The sequence below is a fragment of the Enhydra lutris genome, unplaced genomic scaffold (assembly GCF_002288905.1).
Source record: "Enhydra lutris kenyoni isolate GAN:26980312 unplaced genomic scaffold, ASM228890v2 scaffoldscaffold57, whole genome shotgun sequence".
Lineage (NCBI taxonomy): Eukaryota > Metazoa > Chordata > Mammalia > Carnivora > Mustelidae > Enhydra > Enhydra lutris.
In genome coordinates, this window is record NW_019154141.1 from 8,343,152 (window position 1) to 8,361,944 (window position 18,793).

The 18,793-nt window shown below is 53.3% G+C and overlaps 1 protein-coding gene across 1 annotated transcript in view; it reads left to right on the forward strand.

Annotated features, from left to right (window-relative positions):
- Nucleotides 1–16,922, forward strand: part of LOC111158091 (endoplasmic reticulum to nucleus signaling 1) — a 63,724-nt gene extending 46,802 nt beyond the window's left edge. Inside the window, exons 12-22 of the mRNA XM_022519927.1 lie at nucleotides 2,045–2,236; nucleotides 3,729–3,996; nucleotides 4,694–4,784; nucleotides 5,070–5,259; nucleotides 6,040–6,139; nucleotides 6,420–6,619; nucleotides 7,058–7,205; nucleotides 8,758–8,885; nucleotides 11,155–11,278; nucleotides 11,714–11,781; nucleotides 12,327–16,922. Coding sequence (XP_022375635.1) covers nucleotides 2,045–2,236; nucleotides 3,729–3,996; nucleotides 4,694–4,784; nucleotides 5,070–5,259; nucleotides 6,040–6,139; nucleotides 6,420–6,619; nucleotides 7,058–7,205; nucleotides 8,758–8,885; nucleotides 11,155–11,278; nucleotides 11,714–11,781; nucleotides 12,327–12,539 — 1,722 coding nt within the window. The 3' untranslated portion in view covers nucleotides 12,540–16,922. The remainder of the gene's footprint in view (nucleotides 1–2,044; nucleotides 2,237–3,728; nucleotides 3,997–4,693; nucleotides 4,785–5,069; nucleotides 5,260–6,039; nucleotides 6,140–6,419; nucleotides 6,620–7,057; nucleotides 7,206–8,757; nucleotides 8,886–11,154; nucleotides 11,279–11,713; nucleotides 11,782–12,326) is intronic.
- The last annotated feature ends 1,871 nt before the right edge of the window (nucleotides 16,923–18,793 follow it).

The window sequence follows — 18,793 nt, forward strand, 5'->3', positions numbered from 1 at the left end:
GACGATCCGCGGGGAGTTAGTAAAGGGCTTATTCTCACAGATGTGGACAGCCCTAGGCGTTCTCTTAGCATCCTTTAGCCTGAAGTTGGGGGGCAGGCGTGGAAAGCCTGGAGCTTCAGTTGGCATAATCAGCAACCCCACAGACCTGGACCTCCTTTCCCACCCCCTGCCCCATCTGCTGGCGCCTCAGTTGGGAACCAGAGGGCAGGGGGACCACTGCTGTGCCCATAGGTGGCAGCCTACTGCGGCACAGAGCAGGGGGAGGAGGCAGGAGGGGGCTCTGTAGGAGGGGTTCCAGCATGGCCAGTGGTGGGGGAAGGGGGTCTAGAGAAGCCATTCGGACTTGGTAGCTTCTGCAGCCCTCCCACGGGGGATGCAAGCCTGAGAGAGGCCTGGACTGTGGGCAAGGTCCGAGGAAGACGAGGGGGACTGGCTGATGTGGGGGCTGCAATCACGGCAAGTTCACTGTAGGGCTCAGATTTGATCCAAAGAGAAAGGAAAGGAAAATCATGAAGCTGTTTAAGACTCTGGAGCGAGATATCTCTAGTTGCCTGTGGTCTCTGGAGATAGCCAGTTGAAGTCCGTTGAGTCAGCGATTTCAGACAGCATTGGTGCCTTAAGGTCTTGGTCTGATGTTGATCTTATTAAACTTATTAAACTTAACTCGTATCCACCACTGAACACTTAGAAAATAAAAGTATAGAGAAGAAAACAAGACAGAACCCTTACTCTAAGGCCAGAGATAGCCACAGTTAAGATTTTTAATAATCATCCAAATTTGAACAGAGTTTTTTAAAACTCCCCTAAAATCCTCTGAGGTGCATTTACACAGCAACAAGACAACCTTTGTTACAAACACCTCGGACCGAATATAACCAAGGGTCGTTCCTGGTCCCATGCTCAGCAGACATTCCTCAGCTGCCTGCTCCCCACCGGCTGAGCCCCCACCCCCACCCCGCCCCATACACTGTGGGTAGGGGAGTGGCAGGGAGAAGCGCAGGCAGAAGTCTGGGGCAGGGGAAGGTGGGTGCCTGGTGGGGGATGCCAAGTTCTGCACTTGCCCAGGGGCTATGTTCGCTTCACTGGGCAAACAGCGACGGTGCTCCCGGGGTATGGGATGTTTGAGAACGCATCGATACATTTTCCCAAACTGTTCTTGGAGTCCTAGAGACTCCGAAAAGCTGAGACGGGAGGTCCACTTTTATCTGGTTTCATTTTGGTCTTCCAAGTAAAATTTTTCTCTAACAGAAGATTTTGGTGCTTTTCAGAAACCATGAAAAATAGTGGGATACTTGAAAAAAATGATTTTGTTTTTGGAGTTGCCCTGAAAGTTTACAAGCGACAGAAACAGGCTGCTTTATTTTTCTTCAGCCACATCTGTGCCCCCACACAGAGTTTTCCTTTTTTTTTTTTTTTTTTAACAGATTTTATTTATTTATTTGACAGACAGAGATCACAAGTAGGCAGAGAGGCAGGCTGAGAGAGGGGTGGGGTGGGAAGCAGGCTTCCCGCTGAGCAGAGAGCCTGACTTGGGGCTCGATCCCAGGACCCGGGGATCATAACCTGAGCCAAAGGCAGAGGCTTTAACCCACTGACCTACCCAGGGACCCCAGGGTTTTCCTTTTTAATGTGAAACGGTTTTATTAAAGTGACTATCAACCTTTTCACTAGACTTTGTCACCGAGGATGTCAGAATTTTCTCAGATATCGAATCGACCCTCAAAGGAGGACATATTTGTCTTCAGTGAGGATTTTCTAAAGAATATAGGATCTAAAGACCCTTCCAGAAGTACTGCTCTCGAGCTGTTTTTGAGTACTGATAATAACCTCATTGCATTGCAGTAAAGCCTGGCCTCTCAGGACAGTCACTTTGACAAAGGCAGAGCCATTATTTGGCTGTGTGATCTTTGGTGAGCCTAACCAAAAAAGCCCAGCACATTCTACAGCATGATCCCGCCTGGTAGTCACAACTACTCTTGACTGTTTGGCTCATTTATATCTGCCAGAAATTGTGCAGTGACGTAGTCACTCTGTCCCATACAAGGTTATCAACCTGGTTGAGCAGACTTCAGAAAACGCGCCTACCACCGTCTCACAGGATGTGGAAGAGAAATATGAGCGTGCCCCAGCCAAGCCTGAGGCCCCCATGGACTCTGTGCTCAAGGACATCGCCACCATCATCCTGAGCACCTTCCTGCTCATTGGCTGGGTGGCCTTCATCATCACCTACCCCTTGGTAAAGCTCTGCCCCTTCCCTTCGCTCTCCCGGGTGTTTCTGAACTTCCAGGCTGGTCACCTGGTGCCCGTGAGCTCCGCACACGCATCAGACAAGCAGACAGGTTGCCTTTCACATTTCAGAGTTAGTATTTGCTTATCTTTAGAAACATTGTCATTAAAAAGACACTAGCTTCTCAGGAAAAGACAGGTTTTTGTTTTTTTTTTTAATCTATGTCATAGAGTTAATTAATTGTAAAAACTGATTTGTAAACCTTGCTTCTACAGATCATTTCAAATAGTTAACTGTATTTTCCTTTTTAAGAATAGGGATGATAGATGAAAATCCACTTAACTTTCCTCCCTTACAAACTGCCTGTGAGAGATACCAGCTAGAGTGGAAAAGGCAGCATTCCTTCCACTTTCTGTTGGAAGTGAGTGAGCTAAGATTACATAGTTGAATAGGTTGTCAGTTGGATAAAACATTCTAGAATATTCCTTCATCAAGTTGCTCAGAGCACTGAAGTGTCATCTTAGAATACTAGTGTCCGGGAAGCTCATGTCCCATACAGGAATAGGAATGACAGACCCTTCCATTTGTACAGATGGGTTCACCCGCAGTGTTTTATATTTTACCTCCCACAGTTCCGGGAGGTCATCATTGCTATGCCTTACTCCCAGAGAAGCTAAGTTCTGGGGAAGTTAAATAACGTTCCCAGTGTTACTCAGCTGATCTTTGGCATTTCCTGGATTTGAACCCGAGTTCAGAGAGAGAGTGTGGGAGTGTACGTGAGAGCCAGAAAACTCCCAGGGGACAGGAGGTTGGCTATACAGCCGTCCCTTCAGTGCTCTTCCCACACACAGGTAGTAATAATCACGGATCACTGCTACTTCACATTATGACAGAACAAATTTTGTGGGATAGATGAGAGGAGTAGGGGAGGTGGGGAAGGCAGTGTGACGAAATGGGGGGAGTGGGACTTGGCCAGGCCACATGTTACAGCCACATCCTGGCTGTGTGGCTGTGGGAAGATGGCTGTGAGGTTGTGAGCCCCAGCCGCTTCCCCTGCCCATCCGGATCAGTGACCATCTGTGTGTTAGCCTCTATCAAGTGCACAGCCATAGTGAACAGCAAGCCCGGGTCTTCCCGTGCTCTGTTTGGTTCCATGTTTGTAATGACTCCAGACTTCCATAAAAGCCCTAGAATTGTAGAATTGAATGGACCCTTCCCCCCTTCATCTGGCCCAACCTCCACCTACATCAGTCCTTCCTCTTGCCCCTGCCAGGCCCCTCCAGCAGGGGGAGTAGGCTCTCCTGGGAAATCCTAGCTGGCAAGAAGAGCCCTAGTCATTGAACCCAACCTGCCTCCCGTGCCTTCTCACTGGTCCCTGTGGGATCTCATAAAGGGCCCCTGCTTCCTCTGCCACAGGGAGCTTCTCCCAACCAGCCTATGCCTGCGTGTGTCCCTGGCGGGGGCAGACTACCCTTGTCTGGATGCAGGTTTCTCTTCCCAGAGCATGCATCAGCAGCAGCAGCTCCAGCACCAGCAGTTCCAGAAGGAACTAGAGAAAATCCAGCTCCTGCAACAGCAGCAGCTGCCCTTCCATCCACCTGCAGACGTGGCTCAGGATGCTGAGCCCTTGGACTCGTCCGGCCTGTACTCCGAGAGTTCAGGCACCAGCAGCCCCAGCACATCCCCCAGAGCCTCCAACCACTCGCTGCACTCCAGTGGCTCTGCCTCCAAGGCTGGCAGCAGCCCCTTCCTGGAGCAGGACGATGAGGGTAAAACGAGTTGCTGTTTTCTCTTTCATTTCAACACAGTCTAAGAGCCATCTAGTACCAGTTCCTCCCAGGGAGTGTCCGCGGGATCACAGAGTGCCGTTTCTAAGGGTTCACTGTGTTCTCACCTCATTCCCTGTCATTCTGGCGGCCGGGCTTCCACGCCACCCCAGGGCCTGTCCCCTCTGGGGGACCATCCTGTTCTCCCTCCGTCTTGCCCTGGAGGGGCTGGCAGTTGCTGCTAGCCTGAGGTCCCCTGGGTGTCTGGCTTGAGAGCGTTGCTGAGGCCAGCCAGCAGCCCCGTTAACACTGCCGCTGTTGACCCCCATTTCTCTGGTGGGAGGGTTGGCTCAGACCAGCCGTTGGGGTGATAGTCTGAGGGGCTGGAGGCGGAGCTCGTGCAAGAGACCTGAGCTCCAGTCTCAAAGGCTTCAGTTGCAAATTTTAGGTACATCTGTGGTGGACCACTGTCTCCCGACAGTAACGCCGAGGCAGGGACAGACAGCAGGAGGCGGGGAGCCTGTGGCCCCGGTGTCAGTGGGGAGTGGAGCCCTCCGGCTTCCGCTCACCACGGGCTGGGAACATACAGCCTGCGAGATCCGTTTCTGTATCTGAGCTCAGGAAGCTCGCAGCCTTCTAGCCTCGAGGGGTTTGAGATTATGTTCGTTTAAAACCACTTCGTCTTCCTGTTTCGTCCCAGATGAGGAAACCAACATGGTGATAGTTGGGAAGATTTCATTCTGTCCCAAGGACGTGCTGGGTCACGGAGCTGAGGGCACGATTGTGTACCGGTGAGTGGCTCCAAGAGCTCTGTGATGTCGCCTCCGGTCTGAGCACCTGTCAGCTTGCATGTGGCAGGCCAGGCCCCCCGGGGTGCCGCAGGGTCATAGCAGGGGCCGAGATGGAGGAGTTCACCTCCCGGGAGGAAGGGACGGCCGCCTGGTGCTTGGTTAGGGCTGGGGGGCTCACGGGGTGGCTGCTGCCTCAAGGGACACGGAGCACCGTGGGTCTGTGGATCTCTTCGTCTCCACAGCCTGCTTTGCGCCCCCAACCCAGCCCCTGATCCTTGTCCTCAGGGGCATGTTTGACAACCGTGACGTGGCCGTCAAGAGGATCCTCCCCGAGTGTTTCAGTTTCGCGGACCGTGAGGTCCAGCTGCTTCGAGAATCCGATGAGCACCCCAATGTGATCCGCTACTTCTGCACAGAGAGGGACCGGCAGTTCCAGTACATTGCCATCGAGCTGTGCGCCGCCACCCTGCAGGAGGTGGGAGCCCCGGGCGGCTGCAGCCTCCGTCTTCCGGGCAGCGGTGGCTCGAGGGATTACACTTTCTTTTTCTTTTATTTCTTTGTATTCACTTCATTGAGGTCACAACACAGCTTAGGCCTTTGAGTGAACAGTTTGGTGCTTTTGAAGGACACGCCCACTTAACCACAAAAAGCCCGGAAGGAGAGCCTTTTCAGTCCCTCACCTCCAGTTGGGTGGGACAATCTTTGGTTGCAGTTGGTGTCTGTCTCCTTTGCCCCCAGGAAACCCTGCAGTTCTCACCCTGAGCAGGGTTAGTGAGGGCTTGGAGGATGCTGGCGGAGCAGTCAGGCCTTGGAGATCCTCCTGCGAACCCCTTTTGCTCAGTCTCCAGGCTCACCGGGAACCTGTCTTGGTATTAGCGGGCTGCACTTGCAGGTTTGCCTATATGAGGCCATGAACTTGAATTCCTTGCACTCTTACCTTTATCACTGTACACGAGTCCCTCGGGACTTCTGTTTGGTTAAGTGAGCCTGTGGCTTCAAGAGAAAGTCTGTTGGTGGATGTGGATTTGGGCGGAGAATGTTGTCAGTATAAATAGAATCAAAGAAAATGAGCTGACCTAATCCCAAATGTTAATTAAAGCAAAAAGCTGCTGGCAGGAGTTTTCTAAACAAAATTAAATCCCTCGAATGAAAGAAAGAACGTACTGTGCCCGGGTCAGGGGAGGGGGTTGGGTTGGGTTGGGGCTGTCCCTGCGGAGGGGCTGTGTGCATGACCTAGCCGTCATGTCTCTTGCAGTACGTGGAGCAGAAGGACTTTGCCCACCTCGGCCTGGAGCCCATCACCCTGCTGCAGCAGACCACCTCGGGCCTGGCGCATCTGCACTCCCTCAACATTGGTGAGACGCTTCCCTTTCCCAGACTGCACCCCTGCTGGGGGAGGGGCAGGCTGGCGGCTGCTGGCGTGGTCCCTCCCTCTGCTGAGAATCTGTGCTTTATCGCTGGTATGCACATGGGGGGTCTTGGTGGCCTTCTGACAATAAGAGTTCTAAGAGGACTCTTCCACAGTTGCAGAGTAGAACCCTTAGAGGTGGCAGCAGGCCTGCTGGGAATCTGAGAGGGTGCACTCCCTGACATTACTCGCGTTGAGTATGGGACTAATCTGGGGCGTTCTGTTAGTTCACAGAGACCTGAAGCCCCACAACATTCTCCTCTCCATGCCCAACGCACATGGCAGGATCAAGGCCATGATCTCGGACTTCGGCCTGTGCAAGAAGCTGGCCGCAGGCAGGCACAGCTTCAGCCGCCGCTCAGGAGTGCCGGGCACAGAAGGCTGGATCGCTCCAGAGATGCTGAGCGAAGACTGCAAGGACAACCCGGTGAGTCCCCGGCACAGCTCTCTGCCTCCTGCCTCTTCAGGAGAGACAGCCCCTGAATTCAAGCCTTGGGGGCTGTGGCACATGGAGAATGACGTTTGTCGAAGAGCTTCTATGTGAACAGCATGCTGCTGGCACTTTCCATATGGTCCTGTTCAGACGAATGGAGGGGCAGTTGCTATCCCCCCCACTCCGGTACTTTTCCAATCACTTCCTGCCCCAGCGCCTCGGCTCTAGAGCCCACGTTTCCTGCTGTGAAGGCCAACATGCCCGCAGCCCTTGCAGGGGGCCAGCAGGGCCCTGGCGCTTTGAACATGCTAGTCGAGTCTCTCCGGGCCCCTTCAGAGTGGGTGAAGCAGCAGTAACACTCCTGTCCTCACCGCTGCTGAGTGAGGAGGATAATTCTCCAGAAGGCCTCTCACCCCCTCCATCTCTCTTCAGACCTACACGGTGGACATCTTCTCTGCGGGCTGTGTCTTTTACTACGTGATATCGGAGGGCAGCCACCCTTTTGGCAAGTCCCTGCAGCGGCAGGCCAACATCCTCCTGGGAGCCTACAGCCTGGACTGCTTGCACCCCGAGAAGCACGGTGAGCGGGCCACAGGGCAGGAGGGGTCGGGAGCCACCCCAGCTGCCCAGCTAGACCCTGTGGGCCTCCGGGAATTGATGACTCATTCCGAAGCTGGTGGAAGGCTGGGTAGGTTGTCTTAGAGCACCTCTTCCTAAGGCCAGCAGCTCTGAGGTTCCTTCAAGTCACCCGATGACCTGGGAAAGACCCCCTTTGAGGACCTCTATTTTCTTGCTTGTGACCTGTGAGGGTTAAATAACCTGAGGTCCCTTCCTGCACAAACATTCAGGAAAACAGATAGTCCCTGCTTCATAGACTTTGCGTGTGCAGGCCAGTGGTCAGTGGGTGCGGTCTGGGCTCGGACAGACAGGCTGAGTCTTGCTCTCTGGGTGCAGGGGCAACAAGCCTTCCTTCCCAACTTCAGGGTTTCCTGTGTTATAACTGACCCAGTGCCACCTTTAAATTAAAACTGGGGCACCTGAGTGGCTCAGTCGGCTAACCATCTTAATTTCAGCTCAGGTTATGATCTCAGGATTATGAGACTGAACCCCACATTGGGCTCCACACTCAGTGCGGAGTCTGCTGGGGATTCTCTCTCTCCATCCCCCTCTGAGCCTCCCCCCTGCTCACATGCACATGCTCGCTCACTCTCTCTCAAATAAATAAAATCTTAAAAAAAAAAAAAAGGGTGCCTGGGTGGCTCAGTGGGTTAAAGCCTCTGCTTTCGGCTCAGGTCATGATCCCAGGGTCCTGGGATCGAGTCCCACTTTGGGCTCTCTGCTTGGTGGGGGGCCTGCTTCCTCCTCTCTCTCTGCCTGCTTCTCTGCCTACTTGTGATCTCTCTCTGTCAAATAAATAAATAAAATCTTTAAAAAAAATCAAAACTAATTTTCTGTTTTGCTCATGGATTAATTTTCCTTATTCCCTATAGAAACAGTAGGTTAGCATGAAGACCCCAATTCCATTAACACAGTGATGAGTTCCTGCTGTTAATACCTTTGTATATCTTATTCCAGTCATCTAATTAGACAGGTGTGTGTCCTTGTGTAAAACATGGAGGTAAATCGTCCGTGCCATTGAGTCCCTCTCTGTGTTGATCGGTGTTTGATGGGGCATCGTGTTCAGAGCACGGCCTGGGACCCGGAGGCATTCCCGGAGCCTCCACTAGTGGGTATTTCCAATTACTCTTTTTCCCAGACCGCACGGTGAGAACTCCCTGTATTGGCCAAAGTTTGTGCATGTTCTTTTTATTTTAAAGATTTTATTTATTTACTTGACAGAGAGAGATCACAAGTAGGCAGAGAGGCAGGAGGAAGCAGGCTCCCTGCTGAGCAGAGAGCCCAATGCGGGACTCGATCCCAGGACCCTGGGATCATGACCTGAGCCGAAGGCAGAGGCTTTAACCCACTGAGCCTCCCAGGCTCCCCATGTGCACGTTCTTAAACCATTTCTGCAATGAGCTCCCGTCAGTAGAATCTTGAATCAAAGGGTACACGTGCTGTTAAGGTTCGGGTATTTCACTGTGACCGTGGACCGGGGACAGTGACAACTTGCTTGTCTTCCTCCTTTGTAGAAGATGTCATTGCCCGGGAATTAATAGAGAACATGATCGCCATGGAGCCTCAGAAACGCCCGTCCGCAAAACACGTGCTGAAGCACCCGTTCTTCTGGAGCCTGGAGAAGCAGCTGCAGTTCTTCCAGGTCGGCCTCTTGGGTTTTGGGTTTGGGGGTATTGTTTTAATCAGAAGCCTTCATTTAACTTTTCCCAGATTTTAAAAAATATGGCAAAAGACAATGAAACAAATGACTCCTAATCCCATAACCAAGAGAGAACCATGGTTGATATTTTAACATACTTTCTTCATACAGATAAAAGTGTGTTAGGGTCAAACTGTATGTATAATTTTGTGTCCTTTTTTTCCTCAGCACCTAATATTTTGATACAATATTTTATTATGTATTTTTTTAAAGATTTTATTTATTTATTTGACTGACAGAGATCACAAGGAGGCAGAGAGGCAGGCAGAGAGAGAGAGGGAAGCAGGCTCCCTGCTGAGCACAGAGCCCGATGGGGGGCTCGATCCCAGGACCCTGGGATCATGACCTGAGCTGAAGGCAGAGGCTCAACACACTGAGCCACCCAGGCGCCCCTAATAGTATTAATGTTATTAATATATTTAATGTAGTATTTTAACATCCTATTTTTTCATCTTAAAATTCTAAAATTTTTTTTTAAATTCTAAAATTTTAACTACTCTCATACTCAGTCCTGTGGATGTGCCGTAATTTAAAAACCTTATGTTACAGGAACTTACAAATACACACAAAAATGGAGGGAATACGATCATGCACTTCCCTTTACCCGTCCGCCAGCTCCAGCAATTATTAACTGAACCTCTGCGCTCTTCTCGAATCTTCACCCCGGATTACCGTGCAGGAACTCTTAGGCATTATATAATTTCATCCAAGTCTCTAAAATCTAAACATTTACTTACACTGGATTCTTTCTACCTTCTTTCACCTAATCTTTGCCCACATCTCTTTTTGCTTACGGTGGATTCTGAGACGCGTACTCAGAGGATGGGTAGAGCTGAGCTCCGCCGGTGGTTTGGCCGTTTTAAGGCTTTGTGGTGTTGCCCGCCCAGTGGCTTTCGTGGAAAGGGAATGGGTTTCTCAGTCTCCCTGGGGTCAGTTCAGCAGAGCTCGTCCAGACACATGGTACCCAGCGCACCCACCCTGGAAGGCAGGCCCCCAGGGGCAGTGTGGTCTGGGTCAGAGTGAAGCTTGGGTTTAGGAGTGACCGTCACCCTGACCCGCAGCCTGACTAGAGCCTTAGCCCCCAGCATGGAAGCTCCCTGAGGCCAGGAGTGGTTGATTTCCCATTCGTTGCTGTGTCTCCACCGCCGGGCACGTGGCAGGTGCTTAGTAGGTATTTGGATGGATTGAGAAGGGGAGGCTTTCGCGCCACTTTCGAGGGCAGTGGGCATGGACAACATTAGGATTGTTCATTAGGGTCATATTACTACAGTTAGGAGGTCAGGTGTCCTCCAGGGGCTTCTGGAAACTAGCCACGTTCCTTTGATGATGATAAGATGTAGAACAGGAATAAAGCTCACACAAAGGGACCTCCAGCCCACTGTGGGTTAGGATTTAAACTCTTCATTTTTCCAAGTCCCCTATCTTGTGACCACACCTGCCTACCCCTGTATAGCTGTCCCGGCTTTGTGGCAGAAGTCTGTGTCCGCAGGGCATCAGGGTTGAGCAGCTAACTCGTCCAGGGCTTCCCTCTAGCCACTGCAAGCCTGAATCAGCCAGTCTGCCTCACCTTTGTCAAGGAAAGAAAAGACTATGGCCAGTGAGTTTGTGCCATGTTAACACGTGTGGGGCCCATCGCTCTGTTTTCTCGGCTGCTGGAGCTCGAGCTCAGACACGGGGCAGGGTTCGAGGCCAGGGCAGGGCCTCCGGAGCCCACACCCTTGTCAGCAACTTTCTTCCTCTAGAAGAGGGCTTCATCTGTCTTTTCTGTTTGTATGAGGGGCGCTGACCAGCTGTGGATCTGAGCGTGTCCCATATCCTTGCATAGACGGAAAAACCCAAGATGCAGAGCAGAACTGAGCTGTTGCTGTTCACTGATGAACAGTCAGTTGATTGCATCTCGCCTCCGTGTGAGAGGCAGTAGGCGTGCACAGGGGTGAGACACAGGTGTGGCATTCGGGTTTGTGGAGAGGTGCGACACGTCCCACCTGTCACAGACGTGGTCTGTGTGGGTCTCTCCCCAGTGAGCCACAGACAGGGCTGCTCATAGGGGAGAGGGTGACAGATCGGGAGGGACTGAGGCACAGCACTTGCTGCTGGTGCCGGGGACCGAGGCTCATGTGGCAGTGACCATTCTGTGCGTGAGTGTGTCGCTTCTCCAGCTTCCGGTTCGCCACACACTGACCATCGCCTGCTGCCCTTGTCACCCTCACAGGACGTGAGTGACCGAATAGAAAAGGAGTCCCTGGACGGCCCGATAGTGAAGCAGCTGGAGCGAGGTGGGAGAGCCGTGGTGAAGATGGACTGGAGGGAGAACATCACCGTCCCCCTGCAGACAGGTGACCACGCTGAAGCCCCCGCCGCGCGTGTTGGCAGAAACGTTTCAAGAGCAGCAGCCGTTTCTAAGAAGTGAACGTGGAGCTGGCAGCTCCAGGCGGTTTGGGCTCCAGATCTCACAGGGTTGAGGCTTTCGTGGGTGTGTTCCCTGGGGTTCATTACACAGATGTGGCTTTCATTTTGTCTCTTCACGTGACAGAGACAGTGACGGGTGCTGTGCTCTGAATGGTTATCTGTGCTCGTGGGTGCGACCCGGAGGTGGAATTCAGCCTTGCACTGCCCTCGGTCAGGCTCATTCTGGGGAACACATTCCTGTCAGCCACGAGCATGGCGTAGTTCTGTTGTGTTTCAGTCTGATTGCTTGGTCCCCAGGAGCCCCGGGAATTTTCCTCTTTAGACATGGGTTTGTTATATGGCATTCCTGGTTTCTTCCCTAGATCTGCGGAAATTCAGGACCTATAAAGGCGGCTCCGTCCGAGACCTCCTCCGAGCCATGAGAAACAAGGTAAGGGGCGTGAACCCCCCGTGGGCCCGGTGACGGGTACAGCCACCTTCCTCCTTTCTGTTCTCTGTGGGTCCTTCCACTCCTACTAGAATTCTGACCTCGCAGGGCCAACTCGTTCCCTTAGACAGGTTTTCTCTTCTGCGATGTTGAGGCGTGAGGAGTTCCGCTCTGGGAAGCGGGCTGTCTGATGCTGGTGTCATCTCTGGTCTCTGCTGACCTGTGTGTGACCTGTGCCTGCCTGAGACGGCACAGTATAGACCCCCTCGATGGGGACCTTCCCACACAGGCCTGGCCACTGGGCCACTCCAGCAGGGAAGCTTGTCCCTGCCTCCCCAGCCCTGGGCCTGACTCGGCTCCGAGGCGTCCTCCTGCAAGGGGGAAAACAGGGAAGGTAGGCAGTTGGACCGTTGAGTACCTGCGCCTTTTCTCCTCGACAGAGAACCAACTAACATTCTGTCTTCCTTGACTCTCGAGAGGATCTTTTACCGGTGTTTCCTGGGCTTTCCAGCTGCTAACCTCCGTGTGTGTGTCCATCCTGTTTGCAGAAGCACCACTACCGGGAGCTCCCCGCAGAGGTGCGGGAGACGCTGGGCTCCCTTCCCGACGACTTCGTGCGCTACTTCACGTCCCGCTTCCCCCACCTCCTCTCCCACACCTACCGGGCCATGGAGCCGTGCAGCCACGAACGGCTCTTCCAGCCCTACTACTTCCACGAGCCCCCAGAGCCCTGGCTTCCAGTGACTGCAGACACCCCTTGAGCCAGGGTGGCCGTCCATTCTGGTGGTCCCAGCTGTGACTGTGGGCTTGGTCTCTGCAAGTCCGAGCCAGACGCCTCTCGGCTTAGCAGGGAGACCAGGCTCCCAAAACAAGTGCCTTGAGCTGCCCACTCTGCCTCCAGCAGAGGAAGACGCCAACCCCAGGAGGTGGGAATCGCGGCCCCTTCTGACCTGTAGGGAGCTGGGAAGATGTTGGCCACGAAAGCTTTCCAGTTGGGGTCCTCTGCCAAGGAGGTCCCATCCCAGACGCAGTGACGGAAGCATCCTCCGCCTTCTCCTGGACGCACTGGCTTCAGACCTACCGTTTATTTTTTCAACTTCCTGTTTGGTGTCAGCCTGTGGGCCTGTAAGGAAGAGAGGGGAGGAGGCAGTCCTGCGTTTTGCCTCCGTGCGGGACCAGGAGCACCTCTCTCCTCGACCAGCGAGGCTGAGGGGCACGAAATGGAGCCTCTGCTCTAAGTGGGGCTCCAGAGGGGAGGGACATTGGGGAGGAGGAAGTCGTTCAGAGGGCGTCGTTCCTGTGGATCAGAGATGCCTCACTCATCGCGAACGCGCCCAGAGTTCCCCAGGTCGCTAGAGCCAGTGTTCCTTGGGGGCAGCGAGAGTCCTGAGTGTGAGGCACCGCGTTGGGGCAGGTGAGCGCCGCCCACTAGAAGACAAGGCCGTGTCTGCTGATCTCTTAGAAATGAAGAGGGTACTCTGTCCTGAGTCCACAGTAGTCCAGTGCCTTGGTGGCCTTTGATGGATTGGGGGGATGTCTAGGAGCATGTGGGGGCAAGAGGTGATAAGTTCCCCCATCAAGAAGAGCAGCACCCAGGCAGGAACGGGCCTTTGGGACCAGAGGGGAGAAGGCCACATGCGACACTTACGGCCACCCGGGGGGGAGTCCTGGGCCAGCACGTGGGCAATGAGGCTCTCTGTCCCTGGACCGGAGGACGGGCCAGGGGGTCGGGAGCAGAAGCCAGAGTCACCACAAGCTTCGTGGGCAGGCTTTTATGTTTCTCTTGGCAGATTTTAATAACTTTATATTTTGATCATACTGTAGAATGCTACGTTAGCAGAAGTAAGCTGAACTTGAAGCTTACTCCTGAAGAAGATAAATGCAAGATATATAATACACTTTCTATTTTGTGTAGTACCAAAAGCCTCCATCCCCTCCGGAAAGAGCGTTCACGTTCAGAACGTGCTCTGATGCCGAAGAGTAAAGCAGTATAGCAAGGCTGCCCGCATCCCTTAAACAACTTGAAAGTAATATTCCCTCAATTATGTCAATACCATCATTTTGGCTAAAATTAGTAGAGTTTTTGACTTTAGTCTCAGTCCAAACTTGCTGTCTTTTCTCTACCAAGAGCCTTAGCAGTTCAATGTGATCAGGGTACAGTGTGGCGATGTCCCCCCTGTCCTTTGTCCAGCCGGGTGAGTGGGTCCTCGCCCTTCGTTCAGTGCCGGCGAGCTCGGAGACCCCGCTCGGGAGCAAGGATGTTGCTGACGGACCGAGAGCGCACCCTTCCTTCTGTGAGCTGCTTCCTGATGGCGGGTTGGGCTGAGGGCCACTCATCAGAAGCTCTCCTTTGTCTTCGTAGAATTCAGTTCCCTTCCTTTCATAATGACCGGACTTACTTAAGTTCCCTTTATCCTCCATCTGCTGTTGTCCTCCCTCCTCACCGGTTACCCGCCTAGACCTGGGAGCCCTGGGGCTGGGGGCGGGCATCGTGCTGTGTCTTCTGCCACGGCACCCACGGGTCAGGAACACAGCCAGATGGCTGTCCTCTCCCCACTCTGCTGCATCTGCGCTGTTGTCCCTAGGATCTGCGGTCACTTTGCTGCCGGGCCTGAGTGTGATCCCCGCCCCCCCCCCGCTGCCGCCCCAGGCAGTCAGGTGGAGGAGGTGCCCCAGGTGGGCTGGCTGTCGGCTCTGTGCTGCTTCGGTCTCGTGCCTGAACAGTGTCCGTGGGGGGGCGGGTAGCCGGTCACGGCTGGCTGCCCAGGGTTTGTGTCCGCTCCCTGTTTGGGCCCAGCTTGTCTTTAGAACAACTGTTTTTTAAATGCCCTTTCTACTTCTCGCCTTCATTTCTAACCACGCACCTTCTCAAACTCATGTATTCGATGTATTTGACTTTGAGTACTTGCAGGGTGAGCCAGGCCAGATCCTGGGGGCTGGGGACGCAGAGGTGAACGAGACAGACGAAACCTCTGCTTTTGTGAGAGCGTGGAGGGAGAGACACAGCAAATAGTAAAGATCAGGGCTCCGGGAAGAGCCGTTCTCCACTTTGAGGAACCTGGTCACTCCTCAACCGCTAAGGTGGCTTGAAGAGGTGTCCTGTGGCCCCGTCATCATGGAAACAGCTCGGGCATCCTCTGCTGCATCTCGCCCTCGTCTCCAGAATCCTGGTCTCCTGTTGTGCTCTGCACCATTGCTAGAACAGGGTTCTGCAGCCTTGTGCGTCCTGTCACAGCAGAGCTGGTGGATCTTAAGCACAATTCCAGGAAGGCTGTTAACTTCTTGGAAGTACGCTGTCTTCACTTTTACAGCAGAATCTAGTCACATCTGTTGGGAATCCCAGGGCCGCGCTCCTTCAGCCTGGTGTTGAAGCCTGTGTTGAACTGGTCTTCAGCGCACCTGCCAGAATTTCTCTTGTTGCTTCTCAAGTCTTTTCACCCGCAGTTGAGCAAGAGCCCACATGTCCCCGGGCGCCAGAGCACTTGCACTTTGGGGGATCACTGGTGTCTGCGGTGAGTCACTAAACCATCTAGTGGCGGATCTAAAACCCTGGGTGCAGGGGGGGCTCTCCCTCCTCCTTTCTGTCCGTGCCATAGTCGTCCCAGGCTCCTTTCAGTGAGATGTCACTCTGACTGGTGACACGTATCTGCAGGTCAGTGGGCCCAGCAAAGGATTTTATTTCTACTGACTCTAGAAGGAAGGCCTTGATCAGAGTTAACTTTTGGTTAAGTTTTGTGTGATTTGTTTCCCATTGCGGTTCTTTCTCACTACAGTGAGAGATGCATTGGCTGCTGATGTGAGCTCTCACAGACGTAGGGGGGCCTCTGGGTTGTAGGCCTTTCTCTTCTTGGCCACTGTCTCTCCAGAAGTTGGACTCCGGCCGGGTTTGGGTTTCCTGAGTCTGCTCTCGCTCTCCCGCTCTGTGTATTGGGTCCTCAGCCTGGAGGTCCTGGCAGGAGGTAGGCTGGTTCACCTGCTGCTGCCTTCTGTGCCACGAGAGCCAGGAGAGAGAGCGCGGCGCCCCTGTGAAGAGCCTCCTTACGTTCTCTTTAGCCTTCTCTCTGCTCGTTTATATCTGAACTCCCTTTTCTTCATGTATCCCAGTGTCTCTTCCTTGCTCATTCCTTCACCATCCTGGCGTTGTCCTTGTAGCTGAGTCTGGCCTGGCCTTGGCTTTTTTCCTAGAAGAAAGTCGCTGGGTATCCCATAGAGATGAGCCAAAATTCCACCTTCCAAGGTTGGACCATGATCTTTTAAACCAAAGTGTCTCCTCATCCTCTACTTTGTTTTCTTGATGAAGCAGTGATTTCCATCGCGAGTAGCCCTGGTTCTGGTTGCTTGTATCTGTGCGTGAATCCTTTCTGTATTCATTGGCCAACCACCAAGAAGGCATCTGCAGTGAGCCTCCCCCTGGGGCAGCCTTAAGGTCCACTTCCGGCCCAAGTCCCCGCCCCTCTCGCCTCCCTCTGTGATCTGTGTGCGTCTGGCAGGTACAGTGTTCCTTTTCAGTATCCCAAAAGCTGTGACGGGGGCGTCCCCACTTACCTAGGAAGCATTACCCGTCAACCAGGCGGCATTCTCAAATGCAAACCTTACGTAGTGTTCTTTTTGCGATGACCTATTTATTTAACCTATTTATATTTATTTAATTTTTACTCTGACGTGTATCCAGCTATAATTGCACTTGCTTCTAAAGCACATCAGATTTGTTTTGGACAACACGCCCCTGACCATTCTAAAACTGGAAAAGGAAAAGTTATACTGGATCCTTCCATGGGATGGACGCCTCACAGTAGTTTTATCATTAAAGGGTGAGAAATTTGGTCAGGGTTCAAGTTTTCTCTTTTGAGTGATTTTTTTTAAAAAATTCTGTGCCATCGTGTCTTCACCGTGAACGGTTGTTTAATGGGTATGTGTTAATTGTGCGATAGAATTCTCTCTGTGAACCTACAATCCTCTTTTTAGCTTTATATTTTATAAACTGCCAGATTGTACAATTTTTATGTGTATTTTTAAAGCTTGATGTGAGGGTAATTATCTAAGTTAAACAGCCTATTTTTGTACCTCCTGTACAGTTTTATAATTCTGCTGATTGATGAAGGCGTCTTGTGTGGCGCCTCCCACAAATAAAGGTAGTTTTAGACCTGGAAGTCGGCTTCATCTCCGTGAGGACTTGACACCCGCTCTCAGACAAGGGGTCATTCCCGGTGGTCTTCCTGGCCGTAGGGGCATGGGGGGTGAGAGTGAGCAGCTGACTCAGTGGGGTAGGGAGGGTGCGGTTGCCCGCTGGTGTCCGCGGCGCGGTCCACGGGGCTGGAACGTCCTCCTTGGTGGCCGCAAGGAAAGGTTCTTTGAAACCCTGCAAGGAGTCCCCAAAAGTATTGGTTCAGGCTGAATTCCAGGAAGCTGGCCCAGTTGGGTTGGGACCGAAATGCCCCATCGTGAGAATGGGACTCCAGCTGAGTTTGGGGGGTGTCCAGTGAGGAGGACCGAGGAGCCCATGAAGGGGTTAAAACTGCTTTAGTAACTCGGCCTGCGCAGTGCTGGGATGGCCATGACCCGGTGTGTCAGGGGCACCTGATCTGTTTACCCACAGGCCTAGGGATGAGCCCAGCGGCCAGTCTGGGCGGAACTAGAATCCCACCAGCCCGCTTCTTCCTTTCCTATCTGGTGAAAAAGCTGAGGACGTTCCTCTCTCTTGCATCGCAGGAAGGGACCACTCACAAGGCCCGGGGACCGGCTCCTTCCCCTCTGCTGGCCACCGTCCAATCCCTTTGGCCCAATCCCTCCGGCCCAGCCAGGTCCCAGGAGAGCACTTGGGAATTAGGATGCGCCCTCTGAAGCTCGGGATCCCGGCCCCCCCGGGTAGGCCCAAACCCGAGGGAGCAGGAGGGGCTGCAGGAGGCTGTTGATGCCCGCTCGCGGCCTCCCGCCGCTCGCTGGCAACGAGGAACCAGATCTTGGAGTCCCCAGGGAGCTGCGAAGCCGGAGCAGGGGCTGCATTTGGAATTGGTCCAGGCCAAGGAGGGAGCCTGCTGGTAGCACCCTCAGCTGTGTCCGAGAACAGAGATGCGCGCGGGTCCTTGGGAGGGAGGCCGGCAGGTGGTCGAGACACTGGCACGGCCAGGGCCGTGGTTCTGGGCCACTGAGGCAGCGTTCGCTGCTTGGATGCCGAGTCAGTGTCGGGCTGCAAAGAGGGTGCTTTTTTCTGAATGTTGGATACATTTCATCAGGTAAATGCGTACATATACAAACAGCGTTTCATCAGCAAAGGCACTGACTCTTGCTCTATTATTTGTCCCATCTGTCATTTGTGCTGGGCGCGTCCCTGAGCTACAAGAGCTCATGAAAAGAACCAACAACAGCCCCACCGGTCTGCCCTTCCCCCTGGGCCAGGCGCTATGCCTGACCTTATTCCTCTCCCCCTGCAGACCAACATTTCCCTTCAGATCAAAAACGTACATCTTTTACTTCAGTGAGGCACTGACTGGACCCTTTGCAAGACCAAAGATCAGGTGATGACCTTGTATCTGAGCCACTTAGCTGTGGGCAGAGGGAGCAGGGCTGGTAAGAACGTGGCAGCCCCTGGGAAACCATAGTAAAAAATGGCAGGGGGCAGAGGGAGCGGTTTCTAGAAACAGGAGAGGCAGGGCCGGCAGGACAGTAGCTGAGTGAACTTGGCCTCTGAGAGGGTTAGCAGGTGAGCTCAGTGGGTGTTCTTTTCTGCCCTCACCAACCTTTGCCTCTCCAGATTCACCCAAGCCCGCTCAGTGATCTAGATGAAGCCATAAAGGTGTGCTCATTGGGTTTGCCCGCCGGCATCACCATCGTGATTCATGACCCAGTCAAGATTCCAGAAGATAGCAAGAAGCTGGAATGCTGAGCCCAAACCCAATGGATGGTGGGCGGCCCTGCCTTGACATGATGATGAGGTTGGAGATGGAGGGCAGGGCTGTAAGAGGCTTGGAAACTGCCACAGACACTTGAAACGAGATATTGGGACCTCGGATATCTG